Source organism: Rhinolophus sinicus, chromosome 3, assembly GCF_057876585.1.
Source record: "Rhinolophus sinicus isolate RSI-liver-muscle chromosome 3, RSI-T2T, whole genome shotgun sequence".
NCBI lineage: Eukaryota > Metazoa > Chordata > Mammalia > Chiroptera > Rhinolophidae > Rhinolophus > Rhinolophus sinicus.
The window spans coordinates 193,812,426-193,831,201 of NC_142503.1; the positions used below are offsets into that span (position 1 = coordinate 193,812,426).

The following is an 18,776-nucleotide window of genomic DNA, read 5'->3' on the forward strand; positions in this document are numbered from 1 at the left end:
TGTCTAATGAAAAAAAGTATTTCGGACCAAGTAATATCAATGTGTTTGTTACAGCCCATCTCATCTCCTATAAGATCTGTGGCAACACTACCACAATGACTGTTCAAACGCTATAACAGGACAGGATGGAATTAGGAAATAAGGAAAAGGGGAAATGAGAAACTACTAATACAAATACTGGGTTTTATTCCCAGAAAATATCTGTGGACTTGGTTGTGGCCTGTCTTCCCCAGTAGGATCCCCTAGGATGTAACCGCCTGAAACCAGGGCAAGAATTTCATGTTATTCACCACTCTGCCTCTTTTGTCTATACATAGACAGTGATTCATAAATATTTAAGTGAATAGATGAACTAGAGGTCTGCTAGAAATCCGGCTCTGAGCTCCCTAGTAGCCAAAGCAAAAAGGGAAAAGATCAACTACAAGATTCAGTATCCACTCAAACCCAATCTTCGCAATGCACAGGCTCCTCCCGACATGCCTCTACCAGGTCTCCAACTCTACATGTACCAACTGTGCCAGACTGACCAGGAAACCCACCCTTCACCCAAGACTGACAACACTCAGGAGGGACTCAGTCCCATTCCCCTTGGTGAAGAAAACATTGTAAAAAGCAGTTTTCTTTCCTCTGCGCCACCCTCCCTCCCGCCCCAACTTCTGTGCTGACCCTGCACTTCGTCTGTCTCCTAAAGTGTCATTCACGTCTGCAGACAGCATATAGGGGACAGCCGCAATGACATCAGACAGGCACTGAAAGTTTCTCCTGCAGCACAGCGGCATTTGGGACCCAGAACATGGAGTGTTCAGGACACAGTCCTTTGCATTCCAACAGCTCACAGACGTGGAGAGATGGTGACAATAGGGTGAGATGTGCTGTGAGCTGGGGAAGAGCCTGTGGTGGGGACCCAGGCTGAAGGGGGGGGGGAGGCCTAGGGACTTGGCACAGGGCATGTCTGCAGGGAAGGGCGGTGTTGTGTAAGTAAGAGGTGAGGGGGAGGGCCGGGAGAGTTTTAGGCAGTCAACAGCACATATAAAGATCTCCCTAAAAGCAGCACATTTGGGATTACTGGGGAGACAAGGCCCATCAACCCTCTGAGGGCAGCAAACTTCATGAATTGCGTCCTGCCCTAGGTCTGTCAGGGGCTAACACTTGGACATGCACGCAAAACTCATTTTGACATAAAACACATCTCAGTAAATGTTACTTTACGATTACTAATTGCAAGCCAAGACCACATAATCCAGAATCACCCACCATGAATGGGGAGCCAAAGTGACCCAGTGATTAGAAAACCATAGGGTTCCCTTCCAGTTGTTTATCAACTGCAGGGACAGCTGGTCGGTCACCTTCATGTGCCCTTGGGCCTGCTGGCTAATAGAGCAGTCAGCTGGGTTTCTGGCCAACATCAGAGATGCTGCTCACCAAATGCCCAAGACCATTGGTAGGGCAGGTCTTCAAGTGTGTTGCCCAGGATGCTGGTCCAGTCAAATCTATTGTGAAGGTATCTGTGGTCTGGTAAGTTTGGGAAATGCAGCCCTCCCTTAAAAAGCCCCAATGTGGGGCGGCCGGACGGCTCAGTTGGTTAGAGCAAGAGCTCTGAACAACAGGGTTGCCAGTGCGATTCCCACATGGGCCAGTGAGCTGTGCCCTCCACAACTAGACTGAAGACAACCAGCTGCCGCTGAGCTTCTGAAGGGGCGGCTGGATGGCTCAGTTGGTTAGAGCGCGAGCTCTCAACAACAAGGTTGCCGGTTCAATTCCCGCATGGGATGGTGGGCTGTGGCCCTTGCAACTAAAGATTGAAAACGGCAACTGAACTTGGAGCTGAGCTGCGCCCTCCACAGCTAGATTGAAGGACAATGACTTGGAGCTGATGCTGGAAAAAACACACTGTTCCCCAATATTCTCCAACTAAAAACAAACAAAAAACAGCAAACATATTTTTTAAAAGTCCCAATGCAGTTTAGCATAATTAAGGACCTGAGAAGTCCTGCAAAGAACGCTTTCATTTTGTTTAACCCATGACTGCCCAAACTTAGATATCCATGGAACCCCTTTTTGCCTTATCACATCTATTTACCTCCAGCACTGACAGGAAAGTGGGGATGAGTGGGGAGCCTTACAAAGGAAAGGCAATGTTTGTTTGAAACAAACAGGGAACGTTTGTGCTAGTAGCAGCTCATCAAAAATTTTTTCCTAAAATAGTTAGAAAAAGAATCTGAAGATACAAATAGCACCCTCATAGCAGTACATCACCACCTCCTAACTTCCTCGAGTCTCAGTTATGCACACACAAACCACCACCCTCTGTCCACCAACCGGGGAAAACTGGGACTAGGTGACAAGATCAAAAACATGGCCTTCACTTTGCAGGGAGAAAAAGCCACTACGGGCCATGCTTCTGCTGCAAAGCTGTGTGTGTACACACACACACACACAAACACACACACACACACACACACTTTGGAATTGAAGTCCCAGCTTCACTCACTCATTTAGTCCTTTCTTTTCCAGTCCTGTTAGTGACACCTTAGACATACATTTTAATTATACCTTCATCTCAAAAAACCCACGTAAGTTAGAGAATTACTGAATAATGGTTAAACCTTTTCTATTTAGGTAGACATGGGTTCAAGGCCCAGCCCTCTTATTGTGATCTTGTTCAAGTTACTTCACTTCTCTAGGCCTCGGTGTTCTCACCTGTAAAATGGGATCGCAGTAACAATTAGCATTATTGGTTTGTGATGCGTAGGGCACTGCTCTCTCAGTGAATCCCAGTGACTCTGCTCCACACTGTGAAGGAAGGGTGTGAGGCTGAGTGGTTAGATGACTCCCCCAAAAACAGTGCTGGAGACCAGGTGGCCTGACTGCAGTTCTCAGTTTTAATCTCTATGTTTTAACTGCGTCCAAAAGGAGCCAGTTTCATAACTGCAGCAAGGCATAGATGGCGTAAGACGTATAAACTGTAGCACAGATCAGGCACCTAGCACATGCTTAATAATCTCAGCTCTTACAGGTCCAGGAGCGCTTGTCTGAAATCCTTGAAGCCAATGTGATTTGCAATTCAAAATTTTTCAAGAGAGAATTTTCAAGGGAGTAAAAAGACAACCCCACAGAATGAGGGAAAATGTTTGCAAATCACAATCTGCTAAGGGTTTAATATCCAGAATATGTAAAAAAACTCCTAAAACTCAACAACAACAATAAAACAAACAATCCAATTCAAAAATGGGCAAAGGACTCAACAGGTCTTTTTCCGAAGATAGACAAATGGCCAATTAGCACATGAAAAAAATGCTCAGCATCACTACTAATTAGGGAAACGCAGATCAAAACCACAGCGAGATGTCACCTCACACCCATTAGGACGGCTATGGTTAAAAAAAGCTATTACCAGGAAAACAAATGTTGGTGAGGATGTGGAGAAATTGGAATCCTTGTGCGTTGCTGGAGAATGTAAAATGGTGCAGCTGCTGTGGAAAACAGTTTGGCAGTTTCTCAAAATATTAAACATAGAATTACCGTATAATCTTAGTAATTCCACTTCTGGATATATAAACTAAAGAACTGAGAGGGGAATTCAAATACATACTGCACAGCCGTGTTTGCAAGAACCAAAAGGTGGAAGCAACCCAACATCAGCCGATGAACGGACGCAATATACAGTGGATTATTATAAAGCCTGAAAAAGGAACTTCTGACACATGGTGCAACATGGATGGACCTCGAAGACACTGTGTTCAGCGAAATAAATGAAATGAGCCAGATGTCAAAGGACAAATATTGTGATTCCAGTTATACGAGGCCCCTAGAAGAGGCAAATTCAGAGACAGAAAGCAGCCTGGGGGTGGGCAGGGACTGGCGCATGGTGGTGGGAGGGTGTTAGTATTTAATGGAGACAGAACTTCAGTTTGGCATGAAGAACAAGTTCTAGAAATGGATGGTGGTGGTGGTTACACAAGGTGAATGCACTTAATGTCACTATACTATACACTTAAAAATGGTTGTTTTATGTGTATTTTACCACAAAATAAAAAAGTAAAAGATGGAGGAGCAGTGGTTCACACACTGCCTTGTAGGCAGGTAGGTGAGGAAGCTGCTCCTGGCCTGCACATGTTGCCCGAGCACACCCCTTGCTCCTCATGTCTTTGCAAAAATCACACCTCAGCCCACAACTGAGCCGACTGTGAAGCGACACCTACCATTCCATCTAAACATGCATCATGTTTACGGAGCTACAGGAAGAAACAAACCCCACTTCCACCTGGATTCTTCTCAGGCGTATCAGGATCTGGACACTGAGATGCTTGGCCTGGCTGTGTTCTCTGCTGCTGGGCCTGGGAGGGCCGGGCAGGAAGAAGCTGAGGCACCCAGGCCTGGCCTGACCTAGCCAGTGACTTCTGGGCAGTACAACCAACACACAGGCATGGAGCGCTTAACCCAATTCCTCAGGATTAAAACACAAGGTCTGACAAGTACGCTCGTGCACTTACCCTAGAAAAAGTGCTACATACCTCACTGCTGAATGTCACTACGGTTACTTTCAAAGTCCTCCCCTTGGGAAGCTATGCACTGACTCCTGCGCCTACTCCACCCTTCAAAGCAATTCTGGAACTCTTTTTCTGGAATGGCCCTCAGAGCTGCTGTCGTATTACCCTTGATATCCTGAATGTCATCAAAATGTCTTCCTTTCAATATTTCCTTTATCTTCGGGTAAAGAAAGAAGTCATTGGGGGCCAGATCAGGTGAGTAGGGAGGGTGTTCCAACACAGTTATTTGTTTCCTGGCTAAAAACTCCCTAACAGACAGTGCTGTGTGAGCTGGTGCATTGTCGTGATGCAAGAGCCATGAATTGTTGGTGAAAAGTTCAGGTCGTCTAACTTTTTCACACAGCCTTTTCAGCACGTTCAAATAGTAAACTTGGTTAACTAATTGTCCACTGGTACAAATTCATTATGAATAATCCCGCTGATATCAAAAAAGGTTAGCAACATCGTTGCAACAAGTTCACGAACTTAATTGTCAGGCCTTGCATATATACTTTTTTCTTCTTTAGTTTAAAGAAGTGAGAGGGAGGGAAAAGGAAGGGATTAATTCAAACTCTTCTAAAGGCAAACTAATTTTTTTTCTCGTTCTAAGAAATTTATACTTACCATCTTGTTTCCCCAGCCAAGTCATTCTATTAGTGCTTAGTTTACAGGTTACAAAAAGGTTGGGTCAAAGCTTGAAAAAAATAACATTCTTTCTTAACCAATAATTTGGAAGTGGGTCATAAAACCCTGGAAGCTAACATTCTGGCCACTTGATTTCAGAATAACCAAATTCTCTTAAGGAATGTGTCAAATCTATCATAAATAACCCAGGACCTGGATCATATCAATGTGGCAGAATTTCAGAAAAATAAACTGGGATTATTCAAATCTTGAAAAGAAAAAGACAATTGTTCCTATACTAACTCTAGAAGTAGATGTGAAGCAGAACTTGGTAAACAAGATTTCATCATGTTAAAATATGCATTTTCATACAACTGTGGAATTAAAAGTTTTAACGGTTTTAATGACTATTTATCACCCACTTGCACTGAATCAAATTGAGAAAAGAAAAAGATAAAAGGACACAAAATGAACAGACCATAACTTTATTGGAGATTTACTCAGCTACAATTATTACAAAAAAACGACTAAAGGTATAATTGTGACCCATAGGTGCAGACTGCAAGTTTCCGCAGCGCGCTTACTGTGTGAATGAGTTACATCGTGTTCCCTAAAAACAGCTGCAGCATGTGATGGTAAATACTGTATTGTCGATCAAATTACATGTTAGTTTTACATGATTTTAGTCATTCTCCTTCACTCTATTTACAGCAGAAAAGCCAGAAACGTTACTTCCTGTTCACCTTTGCATTTTTGCTATGCAACCTGCCGCTGCAGTGAACTCTGAACGCATCTATAAAATTGAAATTGTCTGTGGTTAACATCCAAATAAAAATAGACTAGGAAAAAAAAGCAATTAATGATTAAAATATATTTACAAGTTAGTTCTGCAAGGTCATTTTCACTGCTAGTGGAAAATACAATCATCTCAATGCAAATTTCCTAGATATTGCTACTGGCGTCTCCAACAACTTTTAAAATCATTTTAATATTCTTGGTCTTCGACATATCTTAAAAACTTTTCATGTACAATATAAAATAAAGAAATTTATTTGGAAATAATTAAATTCCTGAAAAGTAATCAGTGGTTGAAAAAATAGACCTATGTAAATGTAATTAAAATAACCATATAGGTAATAAACATGACATGAGTTTCTCTTCCATGGATAACACAAACTGGTTAAGGAGTCTTACCCTAATTTCAGATGCCGTTTAAATAAAAATATCCAGGTCTGTTTGGTGGTATAAATTTTGTATAAAGGGGTTAGATACCCTAACAGAGCAAGATATAAAGTTTTAAATCTGGGCCTTAAGACTAAACTGTGGTAGGTCTGGGTTTAGATTCTTCTGTCCTCTGCAGTCACCGTCTGATTTCAGGTGATGCTAAAAGAGCCGACTGATTGTGAATAATTGTATTTATGAACTGAACCAACAAAACCAAAGTAGCCTCAAGTCTCTTGCTTATTTAGGCAGGGTAATTTGAATCTTTCTGAGGGCAAGCTATTATTAAGAAAATAAAAATATTAGTATTTTAAAAAGATAATTACAGGAGTGTTAGAGGTCATTCTAAATTTAATTGTTTCACATAACGTAAAAGAAAGAAGAAAAAAAAGGTAACAAACACTTTTAAAACATAATTAAGAGTTCAGTTAACAAATCTTTGTCATACTTTCACAAACAGTAAAAATGCCACAGACAAAAATGACCTATTTAAGTTGTGCAAGTATGTGACACATTGCAGGCATTATAATTATCTTTTTCAAATTCGGTAAATCAAAACAGCAGCGAGGCCAAACCACATTTTTTCCTTTCAGTTAAGCATATTTTCCTTGAAATGAGGTAAAGCATGGTACCAAGTGCAATGGTCATCTGTGCTACATGAACAGGAGAGGGGGGACAAAAGCTATTACAAAACGCAGCATAGTTAGGACAGCTGAAAAGTGTGTTATAAAAGAAATTAAAAACATTTACAATGAAGGTTCACGCCACCTAACCTCCGCACAATCATCGTCAGGAATTGCTAGAGCTGCTTTCCAAGGCCCTTCCCCGCTCCTTCCTTCACGCGTGTGCCTGAAGCACGACACCTCCCACTAGGTAGGTGGTCCATTTGACATTCGGTCTCACATCGCAATCACAGCAACAAAAGGATGACACACACGGTTGGAAACTGGGGCGAAAGAGTGATTTCTTTTCCTTAATTAATGGATGAGAAACATTTCATTCAACAAGCTGAACTGGGGAAAACTTTACAGCATTAAACATCAGCAGCACAAGAGCGTTCATAACCGTTTCATAGTCTAACTCGTAGCTTTTATTTTTTCATGTAGGAACCAGGGGGTCAGAGAATGCTTCAAAGTGTGAGTCACAAAATAAAATCAGCTATATTTCTCCAGCCAAAAAAAAAAAAGTATGAAATAGCTAAAGTTTGCTGTTGATAAAACATTTTGAATGGTAGCAGGAAATTTGAACCCCTGAGAATGTATGACCTAATCATATCCAAGTCTGAACTTTTTAGTATTAACAAAAAATACTCTTCTTAAGGTTACAAAATATATTGAGGCATTTTTCTCCCAATGGGAATTTAACTGTGAAACAAACTGATTTTTGTGCCAGGAGGCAAGAGAATCCCTTAACACTGGGATCAGTGCCTTGGACACAATGCAAAGCCCTAAGCTCCTGGCATCAGGTAGTTTATAAATTATCAAGAGATCTGTGACACAATGGCATCACAAATCACCCTCCCTCACAAGTAAAATTCACATCCAGCCTTACTTGGTCATTGTTCACGCTTACAGTTATAGAATTCAAGAACTGCCTGGTTTTAACTTGCCAGATCTTACGTTGAGGTTTTTTAAAAAAAAAACAAATAGAAATCTAAGGTTCCAAATCAGAATTCAGTATTTTAAAGACAAGGCCGCCCAAATTAATTTGCTCAAAAACTCATTTAATAACTTAGAGCTCAATTTAAGTTTAAGTTTGGAGACAACAAATAGCGTTGGAGAAGCTTAACAGCCCTTCACTCAGGTCTCCTTAGCAAGTGGAGCTGACAGTTTTCTGTATGACACGTGCAGAGGTGCTTCCCTGGGGGCGGGTGCTGCAGATAAAGCGAGAAGTACGTCTTGAACTTCAATTTAAACATAGTGCAGCATGTCATGAAGCGTCAAGTTCAGAATCATGTGCTGGAAAATATTAGACACCTCTGCTCAGCTTTCTTAAACTTCAAGCATAATTAATGGGGCAAATTGCAGCAAACCTCTACTGGTATGTTGGTGGGAGTGCAAAACCGACCCACAGCTTTTATAAAGGTAAATTAAGAGGTATTATAGGTACAGTGCAAAAAAAAAAAAAAATTAAAATTTCAAGCATAATACATAAACATAGCACCAAACAGGGGAAAAAATGCATGCAAAAGAAAAGAAGAACTGAGGTATTTAAGTGAAGAGTGCCTATAGGTCTAATTAAAGAAACTTAGGCAAATGCCTAAAAATGTCTTTTTTTTTTCCAAAGATGGAAATAATGAGCTAGTTTATCTAAATTAATGAGCTAAATCACAGATGTATCAAAATTACGGCAGTTTATCGCAAACGTTAAACTTTCATGGCAATAACAGCACAGCTTTGGTAGGTGAAATACGCATGCAACACTGTGAAAAGTACAGTAAGAAATTTATGTGAGAAGACTAAGGGTAAAGGTGCTGGGTTCTGCTTCTTTAAATAAGTAACCAATCAATTATAAAATCTGCAGCATATTTTAGGTGTGATATGTCTAAAGTTTATTTTGTAAGAGAAACAGCCTACAGGGCAAAATTATTTGCCACAAACAATTTCCATCAGTGGCACTACCTAGCGGGAGGTTTTTAGTAAAATTGGGTATTTAGCTAAAGATCATTTTTATTGTGGTGTTTTAAAAAAAATCCAGACTCCATAATCTGGTTTTTAAAATGTCTTCAGTACACATATGACAGAAACTGTAATATCCTGTAATAAGTTAAGTTACAACTATACTAGTGAGTTGTAAATATCACACTGTCTCAACATCTAATGCATAATAAAATGAAGGGAATGTAAAACAGTTTGTTCCAAAAAGATAAGAAATTAAAGACCATCCACGAGGGTGTTACTTTTAAGGCAAGAACCTTTTTTATGCAAGACTGTGCGGCATGAGAAGACTAAAATCTGATTCACCAACATGCCAGCCAATGAGACTTAGAAACCTGTCCCTTACTATTAAGTGCAACAGCGACCGGGAACATCATCTTACACAATAGAACATGGAAAGAAAAGACGACACTGGCACACCTCTCCTCTCGGCAAACCGCACCATTCTATTCAGCTTACCGACTATGTGGGACTGGCACCACTGCACGGACATGGGGGATGGCAGGAGAACTCTAATACAATTCTAGGGACTGTGTGGTTTCAGCTCCGTGGCTTCCTAACACTAAGCAAAGGTGACAGAAATTAAACTAAAACAAACCAACATACAAACAAACAAAAACTCAATAATTATTTTGAACACTTGCTAAATGTCATCATTAAAGCACTCTTGTGATTTAAACAAAGCAGAAGTGAGGAAAGAAGACAAGATTGTGTTTGCGCAAAAAACTAAAACTACAATTAGTTCCAAAATTTTTATACATATGTTAAATGTTTTATTCTGCAATCTATCTTGTTATCAAACAAACTTTAAATTCTGCCTTCAATTCATTCCGCTCAGTATCAACTTTAAATCATCCTCTTCAATTTAAATATTTTCCACCTTAATTCTGCTTTTTGTAAATTTTAAAAAGGGTTTTCAGCTGTTAGGAACCTGAGGTTGATTAGCTTTGAGGCTTCGTAGGGCTCTTCTTGCTGCTGCTGATTTGGCGATCCTGTAACTTCGGCCAACACCTTTGAATTTCCCCTTTCCTACTACTTCCACGGTAACTCTGACCTTGCCATCGTAAGTTCTTTCAGCCGGGCTGTAAAGAGGCCAAACAGCTTGAATTAGAAGTCAGAAGTATTTATTATCATTGTCAGTCAGCACTGAGCGAGCAGTCAGCCGAGTCCCGGACACAAGCTGACAACCACACAAAGGAAATGTGCACGGTGACTTTATCACACATCACCGACAGCATTTTAATCCAGCATCACTTTATAGAAACAAAGCCAGAAGTCAATCAGACTCCAAGTGGCAATTGCATAAGAGCACGCCCCAGTGTAAATATTTTCCAGAATCATTAGTTTATGGCATCTGTGAGACTCCCCCCCTCCCCTCCGGTTTTAAGTAAGTTAATTTTTTCCATGCACATTTTTGCTTACCTAAATTTGGCGGTTTCTGGCTCCATTTCAAGCAATTCTCGCACAGGGGAACGGGGCACATTTGCAGAAAATTTTTCTATAATCAAATGAAAGAATACTGTGAATAATATCCTTGAAGTTGCTTTTAATTTTGATTTTGCTGCTTTCGAAGGGGAGCCAACAGTACCTATTAGCGGCCGCATCATAGGATAGTACACCTGCCAGACCATCTCCAGTGACATCCCACTATCCATGTAAATGGCACCAGCAAGTGACTCAAAAATATCCCCCATGGCCTTTGGAACTTCAATATCCTCTTCCTTCTCTTCATCCTCCTCAGATCTCCGAAGCTATTACAGAGAGAAAAGTGACTCGTAAGCAAAAAGGCCATTTTTAAAGGCAGTCCACAGGGGCGTGTTTCTTTTCTTAGATATGACTTTTATTATATGTTTAACAAAGGTAACAATACCAACCATTTATGGCATGCCTACTACATTGTAACAAACATTACCTTATCTAAAAACACAAAGTATTTTCAAAAATTCCCTCCCATTTAACCTTCTATACCCAGCAAAGGGAAAAAGATTATTGCTAAACAAAAACAACTTTAACACAAAATTAGAAATAGTCAATAAATGTATTTTTAAAACTTTTAAAATTCCCTTGTTCTCAAAGAACTGCACGTTTAACAGTCCTACCCCCGGCATGGACAAGAACGGGGCAGAGTACTGATTAGCACAGCGCTGGGGAGGGTGTACGCTGCTCCGGGGAGTATAAACTGCCACTTTGGGGGCAGGAAATTCTATTTGGAAGATGTTTTCCTCCAAGTTCCCTTTTTATTAAACTACTGAATACATGTTAGCTATAGGCGAGAACTTGACACATAGCGAGTATTCAAATTAATAGAATAAAACCTTACATATGTATCAAAAGTCTTTCAAAAAATCCGTAATTCTTTGATGCAACAATCCATCTCTAGGAATTTAGCTTATGGAGGTAACTGGATATACAGGCATATTTATCACATCCATGTTTATTACGGTTGGTGCAAAAGTAATTGCGGTTTAAAAGGTTACAATTGCAAAAACTGCAATTACTTTAGCATCAACCTAACAAAAGACCTAACTACAAACAACTTAAATATCCAGCCACAAAAGACTATTTAAATACATTACATTACAGCTATGTATTGACTAACACACAGCTACTGAAAGACACAATGCCAATCAATACCAGGAAAGCCTTACACAATGTAGTAGCGAAAAGAGGAGGTTATAGTACATTATGCATAATATCATCCCATTTTATGTATGTTTACATCTACATACAATTAGCAATAATACATTACCAAATGTTAATTTTGGTTACTGCTGTGGTAGTATATTAGTGTAACTTTAATTGATTTTCTTTGTGTTTATTTGTATTTTCTAAAATAAACCAAAATTACTTGTGAAAGGGAAATAAAAAGAAGATAATTTCTGAACAGATTGTTTAGTCACACCAAGTTCTAACACATTTATAATGCTGACTACTGGAAAAATAAGGTAGCTATTGTTCATATTTCAGTTTTGAGGTAGGAAGGGATTTTAAAACTTATGAAGTTTAATTTGCTCCTTTTCGAGATGAGGAAACTGAGGCCCAGAAAGGTGGAGAGATTTTCTTAGATCAAGCAGTAAATTAGAAAAGCCAAACCATGCCATTTTCAGTTTTTGTTAACTTCTATACATATTTATATAAACAAAGGGAAGAATGAACAAAAACTAACAGAACCAGTATGTCCCACTATCATAAAAGGAGAATTGAAATCTAATTTTAGCAAATTCCTCAAATTCTAAGTTTAACTATTCCTACAGAATGAGGCTAGAATAATACTGAGTAGATATGAGATGGTTCTAATTCCTGGCCTCACTGCCAGCTGTGCTCCAGCCCAGACTGAGCCTTGGGAGAGCGGAGATGAAGGAGCACTGCCTAGTAACTTTCCTCGGCTCAGATTCGGTAGTTTCCACATGGGACACGTGGCCTCATGGCTAGATCTCAAAACCGAGAGTCTCAAAGTCAAGGAAATGCACCACACCCCCTACAATGCTTTGGTGCACTTAAAAAAAGGGAAGTTACAAATTGAAGAAAGAACGACTAAAATGGCTACCAGAGTTGTGAATAAATTCAACTCCTTGTAAGAGATCTACAAAAATAAGAAAAACAAAGGGAATCAGATGGGAAGAATAAGGAATGAGAGCGAGAGCGTTCTCCTGGGTACAAGGGATGCAGACAGATGTTAGTGAAGGATTGGGGGGGAGGGGGAAGATCTGCACAACAGCCTTCCCGACAAAACTGCAAAACACTTCACTAACACACTAGCATGAGCTCCACACCAGACAACCTTTGGCTGAACCTGCAGAAGCCTCTCCAGTCCAATGGTTAAAAATTTCAAAGTTTGGTTTTTAAATGAGATTTTCCCATTCCAAGCAGAAGCAAAGTACGTATTTGTGCTGCTTACCTGTGATATGAGCACATAGCACATATTTCGATCCATTTTGAAGCGGAGGCAGCAAGCAGCAGCCCTGCGGGGCTTTCCCTAAGGGCACGGCTGCCGGGGCCGGGGCCGCACTCCCTCGGCACGGCTAACTCTGGGCACCCGAGGTGGATGACGGCTCCTGGCACCTTCTCCTCAGGTGAACGACCACCCCACCCCACCGCAGTGCGGGCAGTAGGTGTAAAGGCCACCTGGAGACGCCGGCTCATCCCGTTCATCCCAGAGAACGTGCAGCGCACGTGTCCCGCTGGACAGCTGTGCAGCCAGAAGTGAGAACCCCCGTCCGACGGCTTAAACCCCGACTTGCACGTACTGCCAGGAGCACTAACCTCAGAATCCATTCCTTGCATCTCGTTCTTCTCCAGCTGGAACTGCACGAAGTCGTCGATGACGTGGAAGAGCTCAGGGGACACTGCTTTGAAGTACTTGTGGTACTCGTACTTCACGGCCAGGGACGCGAAGATGGTGTTGTTGACCAGCGCAGAGCGCAGGTCGGTCAGGACCCCCGGGGAGTGCTGCCGCGGGTCTTCGTAAAGGTGCTTGGTTATGAGGTAGTCCAAAATCGCATCCCCCAGGAATTCTAGGCGCTGGTAACAATCTGAGGGAGGAGCCAAAGTGGAGCCATGAGCTTGGGCAAAAACATTTCCACGGTTTCCACATAATAAATGACATAAAGGTCTGATCCCCAGAGCCACTTAAGAGACTTTTATTTGGGTTCATTTTCATATGCAGTCTTCAATGACTAAATTATCTGACGTATCATACTTACGGAAGCCTCTGGCAATTAAATTTTAATGGCAAATTAAGCACATTTCTTATACATAAATTGGGGTCATAAAATCTTTTAAGTGGCCCAAAGACCAATGCTTGTTAAGGAAAAAACCTTTCCCAGGTAGTATCATTCTCACTGAACCCTTCTCCTCTGCTCTATCCTCACGTCTCCGTCACACGGCATCACTTCCGGGAAGCGGACCCTGCACAGACGCCTGCCACACGCGCTCCACTTTGCTGCCATCATTGCACACTGTCGCACTCACGTTCGGGAATGTGTGCGACACCATGCCTTGCCACGCCTTGGTTCTATCTGCCATACAAGGTGACAGGACAAGAAGACCCTCTTTTCAACGTGGATTAGAAATGTTGGATTTGACACAAACCAAGAGCTTGAGAAAGAAGACTTGTGGGAGTGAGCAGAGACGTTAGGCAAAAGCGGTCAATCATCAAAATGTGAAACGTTATCAGTACTAACCAGCACCTCAATTTTCTCAGAGTGATTAAAGAGCGTCATTCAAGTGAGGAAACTGAGGCAAGGACAGATGAAGTGACTTGTCCCGGCATCCCCAGTGAGGTAAGAGGCAGGGGCAGAGAGGGGCTAGAACACAGACGTCATTCCACAGCAACGGAAAACCGAGCCTCATGTCTTCTCCACCAAGAAAAAAGTAGGTTTTAGTTTCACCAGCATCTTTCCAGTCCAGAGTGAGATCACTTTTCACTGTTTGGTTTTACATTTTTCAGACCATCTTAACCTACATTGTTTTTCTTAAACTATGCTTTGGTATTCTGGATTCAAGCACTTGTTACTCTGATACAGAAAAACCATGCAGACTTTAGCTGCGTTTCAGAAGCTGAAGCGGATTTTAGCTTTTAGGCGCCTATTCTTCCTCCTAATCTAATGGGTCGGGAGCCTGTTAAAGAAGGGGAAGGAACACGGAGCACAATGCAAAGCAGAAGATGACAGGAAAGCCAGGGCAGGGACGGTGACACCTTCCGTGAAGTAGTTTCTTATCATCTAGTCCTCTTTAGATTTAAAAAGACCGTAAGAGAGAGGAGTCTTTTTGTTCACAAAGAACCATAAAAAGATGTGGAATACATCCAGACTATGCCAAAAAAATCAAGAAGCAAAAGCAGCACTGAACAGGTATCAGAACGACACTGGGGTAGAATAAAACAGGAAAAACACAACAAAAGACTAAGGCTCAAACTTCTCCAATTATGCAGCTTACAAAATGATATACATGCGAGTACAGAAGATAGCTACCCTCCCAACTGTGATGGCAAGGAGCAGAGAACGCTCCCAAATAGATGAGGAAAAGAGGCTTGTTTCGTTCTGCTTGTTTCCTCCCCCCACCATGCACAGGAGGCACTAAGCCTGTACATGCACAGGTCATTTCTTACAAGGCCAAAATAACGCGATTAACACACGAGCTCATTTTCAGAGGAGTGGAGTTGGGTCTGGGCTCCTTACCAGTAATAGTATTGTAGTGGTAGGAGGCGTGTGTAAACGCCTGCAAAAGGTAAGCCTTATTCTTGAATCTGTAGTTGATTTTCTTTTCAAAATTTTCAAAACCCGCTATCAGGTGATTCAGTGTTTTATCTGCGTCTGGATGATCAAACATACATCTTGGTGGAATCTTCAGACAACCGTACTCCAAGTCCTTCACCACCGGGGAGCGAGAGCTGGCTCCCGAGGCAGCAGCACGGCTCCCTGAAAGGGGCCTTTGTTGGCTGCTGGAATTCTCCCTCGGAGGGCACATGGCCTTTTCCCGATCAGTCCTTTTAATTACCGGGAGCACCTTCAGCCCCAGCGAGCAGAGGAAAAGCTGAGCAGCCCTCTCGCCACAGCTGGTTAAATAGCAGCCCAGCAGGGCTTCCACACAGTCGGCTATGCTTTTGTCAGCGATACACTGCTCGGTGTGCAGGTCGTAAGAAATGGACTGTTTGCCTGTATCAACCCCACAGTTCTCTTCCGACGGGTTCCAGAAGCCCACCACGAAGTCATCCTCCTCCACGGCTTTGCTGGGATCCAGATAGCACATTGCATCCCAAGAGCTATAGTCGAAGTCCTCCAAGTCGGGCGAGAACGGCATGCTACCTGCGGAGGCCTTTCTGGGCATCTTCCACTCATACGCAGAGTCAGCGGTTGAAAAAGGAGAGAGAGAAATTTTCTTCACGAAGGCTCCGGACCCCATCAGCATGTTGTCGATGAACTTGATGTGCTCCTGGTCGTACTCCAGGAGGTCGTCCTCGTCGTCGGCGTCCTCCCTGGGAGCCCTCCACAGCAGGGCCTCCTCCTCCTCGTCCTCCTCCTCCACGTCGTCCTCCAGCCTGCCATTAGCCAACATGCAGTCTTTTGTCTGCAACCGGGGGAATGGGGAAGGAGGGGAGACATAGCTGCTGTTTTTAAAAGGGTTTGAGACTCAATAAAAGCAAGGGTTATGGATAATTTCAAATGACAACCACAAATACTAAAAGGCAACTTTAAAATCATGGCCATTTGTTTTCAATTAACATAAAATAAGTTATTTAATCATATAAACAAAGTAAAACATGTTCTTTGAATGTTCATTTTCTAAGTTATAAAATGACCTTTATCCACTACGAAGCTTTAAGTAAAGGATTTTATACGTGGGCATAAAGTTAAAATTAATGTCCACAAGGCAAAACTTCAGCTAAGAATTCAAACACTGGCAGGATACACAATGAGAGCTCTCATATGGCAATCACAGAGATCTTCGATTTCGCTGACCAAGTTTTAAAATAGCTTCAAATTAATAAAATTAAATTCCAGATGTAGAAAAAGCATTATCTTTGCAATTAAGTAAGAGTATAACATGAAACCAGATAAAATTATTTTTTAAATCTTTTTATAAGAGTAAAAATGTAAACTAGAGTTTTATGATCAAGTTTTTGCCCCTATTTCTACTTCAAATCAAAGTACGTTTGCTGCAATGTAAAACTAAATTGTTTTGCTTGAAAACTAAAACTAAAAGTGATCACTGAATAAGCTATGAATTTGAGAAATTATGCTTTTCCCCGCCACTGAGCTACAGTAATCAGGGTAACAGATTATAGCATAACTGACAAAAATAGAAGAAAATTTAGACTAACATGAAACACAACAATCCAATTTCTGTCAGAAGATCTTTTCTAATTCCAATTTCTTTGGCAAAAGCTTATTTGTGAATGACAACCTTAATAATGGGCTAGGATTCAGTCATGATGTAACTTTTTTGCAATGCTAGCAAGATGCCAAATTTCTGTTGCACAATAAAACTGAAAAAAAAAACAACAAAAAAAAAACCCACAGAAAAGAAGACTTTGCTTTGGAGGAAGAGACAGAGGATGTGCTTCAATTTTGATAGTTGACAACTTTCCAGAGCATTCTGACAAAAAGGTTTTCAATCTTTCTGTCAAGCACTTTTTAAATACTGCAAATATTTTCATTTTAAGCCAGACTCAAAAGAGATACACAGTGTATTTGTTTGAAAAGAAGAGCAGTGAGCCAAGCCATATACCTGTAACTATCTACATTTTTTTTTTTTAAGAAAAAAAGTTTATAAAACTTTTTCAAGAATTAAGAAGAACACCAAAAGAAATTAGTGGTAGACCTCGGAACTATTTCCTGTTAAAAACCTTACACTTTCACGTGGTAACATGAGATGTTTTGACTATCGTTTGGCCCTTAGGAAAAAAGGACCAAACTACAATTTAAAAAAATCAGACTGAATGAAATTTTTAATTAAAAAAATTCCTTATATATCTTTAGTTAAGATGCTAACATCAGGTAAAACTGGCAGAGTGCAAACAAAACAAACCAAAACAAACACACACACAATGGACTGCGTTTTATCACAAATAAGCTGTGTGATCTTGGGCAAAGTTCTTTAAGCCTCTAGGTTTCAGTTTCTTTATCTGCAAAATAGTGGGACTCTACCTCACTAAATGGTTTCTAAGAGCACTTCAAGCTCTTAAAAAAACAAAAACAAAAAATAAAAACAAAAACAAAACACCAGCATGAAACTCGTCTCTTACAGTGGACATGAGCATTAAACCTGAGTTCTTCCCACCGCCAGTATTTGTATGCAAAGGTTCCACTTACACCCATCTGCCTAGGAGCAGGGAGGGTAGAATAGGAATGGGACAAACATATGCTTTTCAGTATCATGTAAGGGCCAATTTCAATAAGTATAAATTATTCGGTGACAACACAAACAGTATTTTTAATGTATTTCAAGAACTAAAGTGCCAGGTATTCTGAAATGTCAAGAAAATAAGAACTTTGTGTTGTATCTTTTTAAAAAAGTGTTTTGATCAAAAGGACAAACCAATGTCAACTTCGTGCTAATTTTTAAGAGCCAATTATATTATGAAATAGTATTTGCAAGGCAAGATAATTGTTACTGGAATGTTTTTTGTAGAAATGAAATATTTTCTCCAAAGTTCTCAAAATCTACACATTTTTCTCTAAGGTTCTACCTAAATTAACAACAATGTAGTTTTTCTAACCCAACTTATATTAAAATATCTTCTTAATGCTTTTCTACATTAAGTTTAATTTCTGTAATAAGTCAAATACCACATGACTTAAAAATATACTCAATAAAGAGGTAAAAATCAAAACAGAGTCACAGAGCCTGGGACCTGAAACTAGGATGTCATGTCAGAAAGAAGAACACGCTGATTTAGAAAATATAACCTGTAAGAGAAACGGTATTCTCATTGTTGGCCTGAAGTGAAAATGAAGTAATAACGAGCCAGTTTCTCATTAATGAGAGAGAAATGTCCGAGAAATGAAACTGCGCCTGTCCCTCTAGGAGAGGTGCTGGAGGTTTCCAGCCAACCACGCACTCACAGCGCTCCGAGGCCCCCGAGGTGCCCTCTGGTGGCCTTCACGACAAGACAACATGAAGCAGCTCACATTTAGTCTTCTTAAATCATTGGCAATATTTTAACTCTTTCCAGAAAACTACAACACTTGTATACAGTGATTTATTAATATTATTATTTTTAGGTCCAGGAGGACAAACAATT

The 18,776-nt window shown here is 40.8% G+C and overlaps 1 protein-coding gene across 11 annotated transcripts in view; it reads right to left on the reverse strand.

Moving 5' to 3' along the window:
• Window positions 1–5,622: 5,622 nt before the first annotated feature.
• DICER1 (dicer 1, ribonuclease III) overlaps window positions 5,623–18,776 on the reverse strand; it is a 72,318-nt gene continuing 59,164 nt past the window's right edge. For all 11 annotated transcript variants that reach the window (XM_074326981.2, XM_019746166.3, XM_019746130.3 and 8 more), the window contains 5 exons: window positions 15,211–16,099; window positions 13,295–13,563; window positions 10,620–10,782; window positions 10,454–10,529; window positions 5,623–10,113 (listed from right to left, as the gene is read on the reverse strand). In XM_074326981.2, the coding sequence (XP_074183082.2) occupies window positions 9,948–10,113; window positions 10,454–10,529; window positions 10,620–10,782; window positions 13,295–13,563; window positions 15,211–16,099 (1,563 nt within the window). In that variant the 3' untranslated portion in view covers window positions 5,623–9,947. The remainder of the gene's footprint in view (window positions 10,114–10,453; window positions 10,530–10,619; window positions 10,783–13,294; window positions 13,564–15,210; window positions 16,100–18,776) is intronic.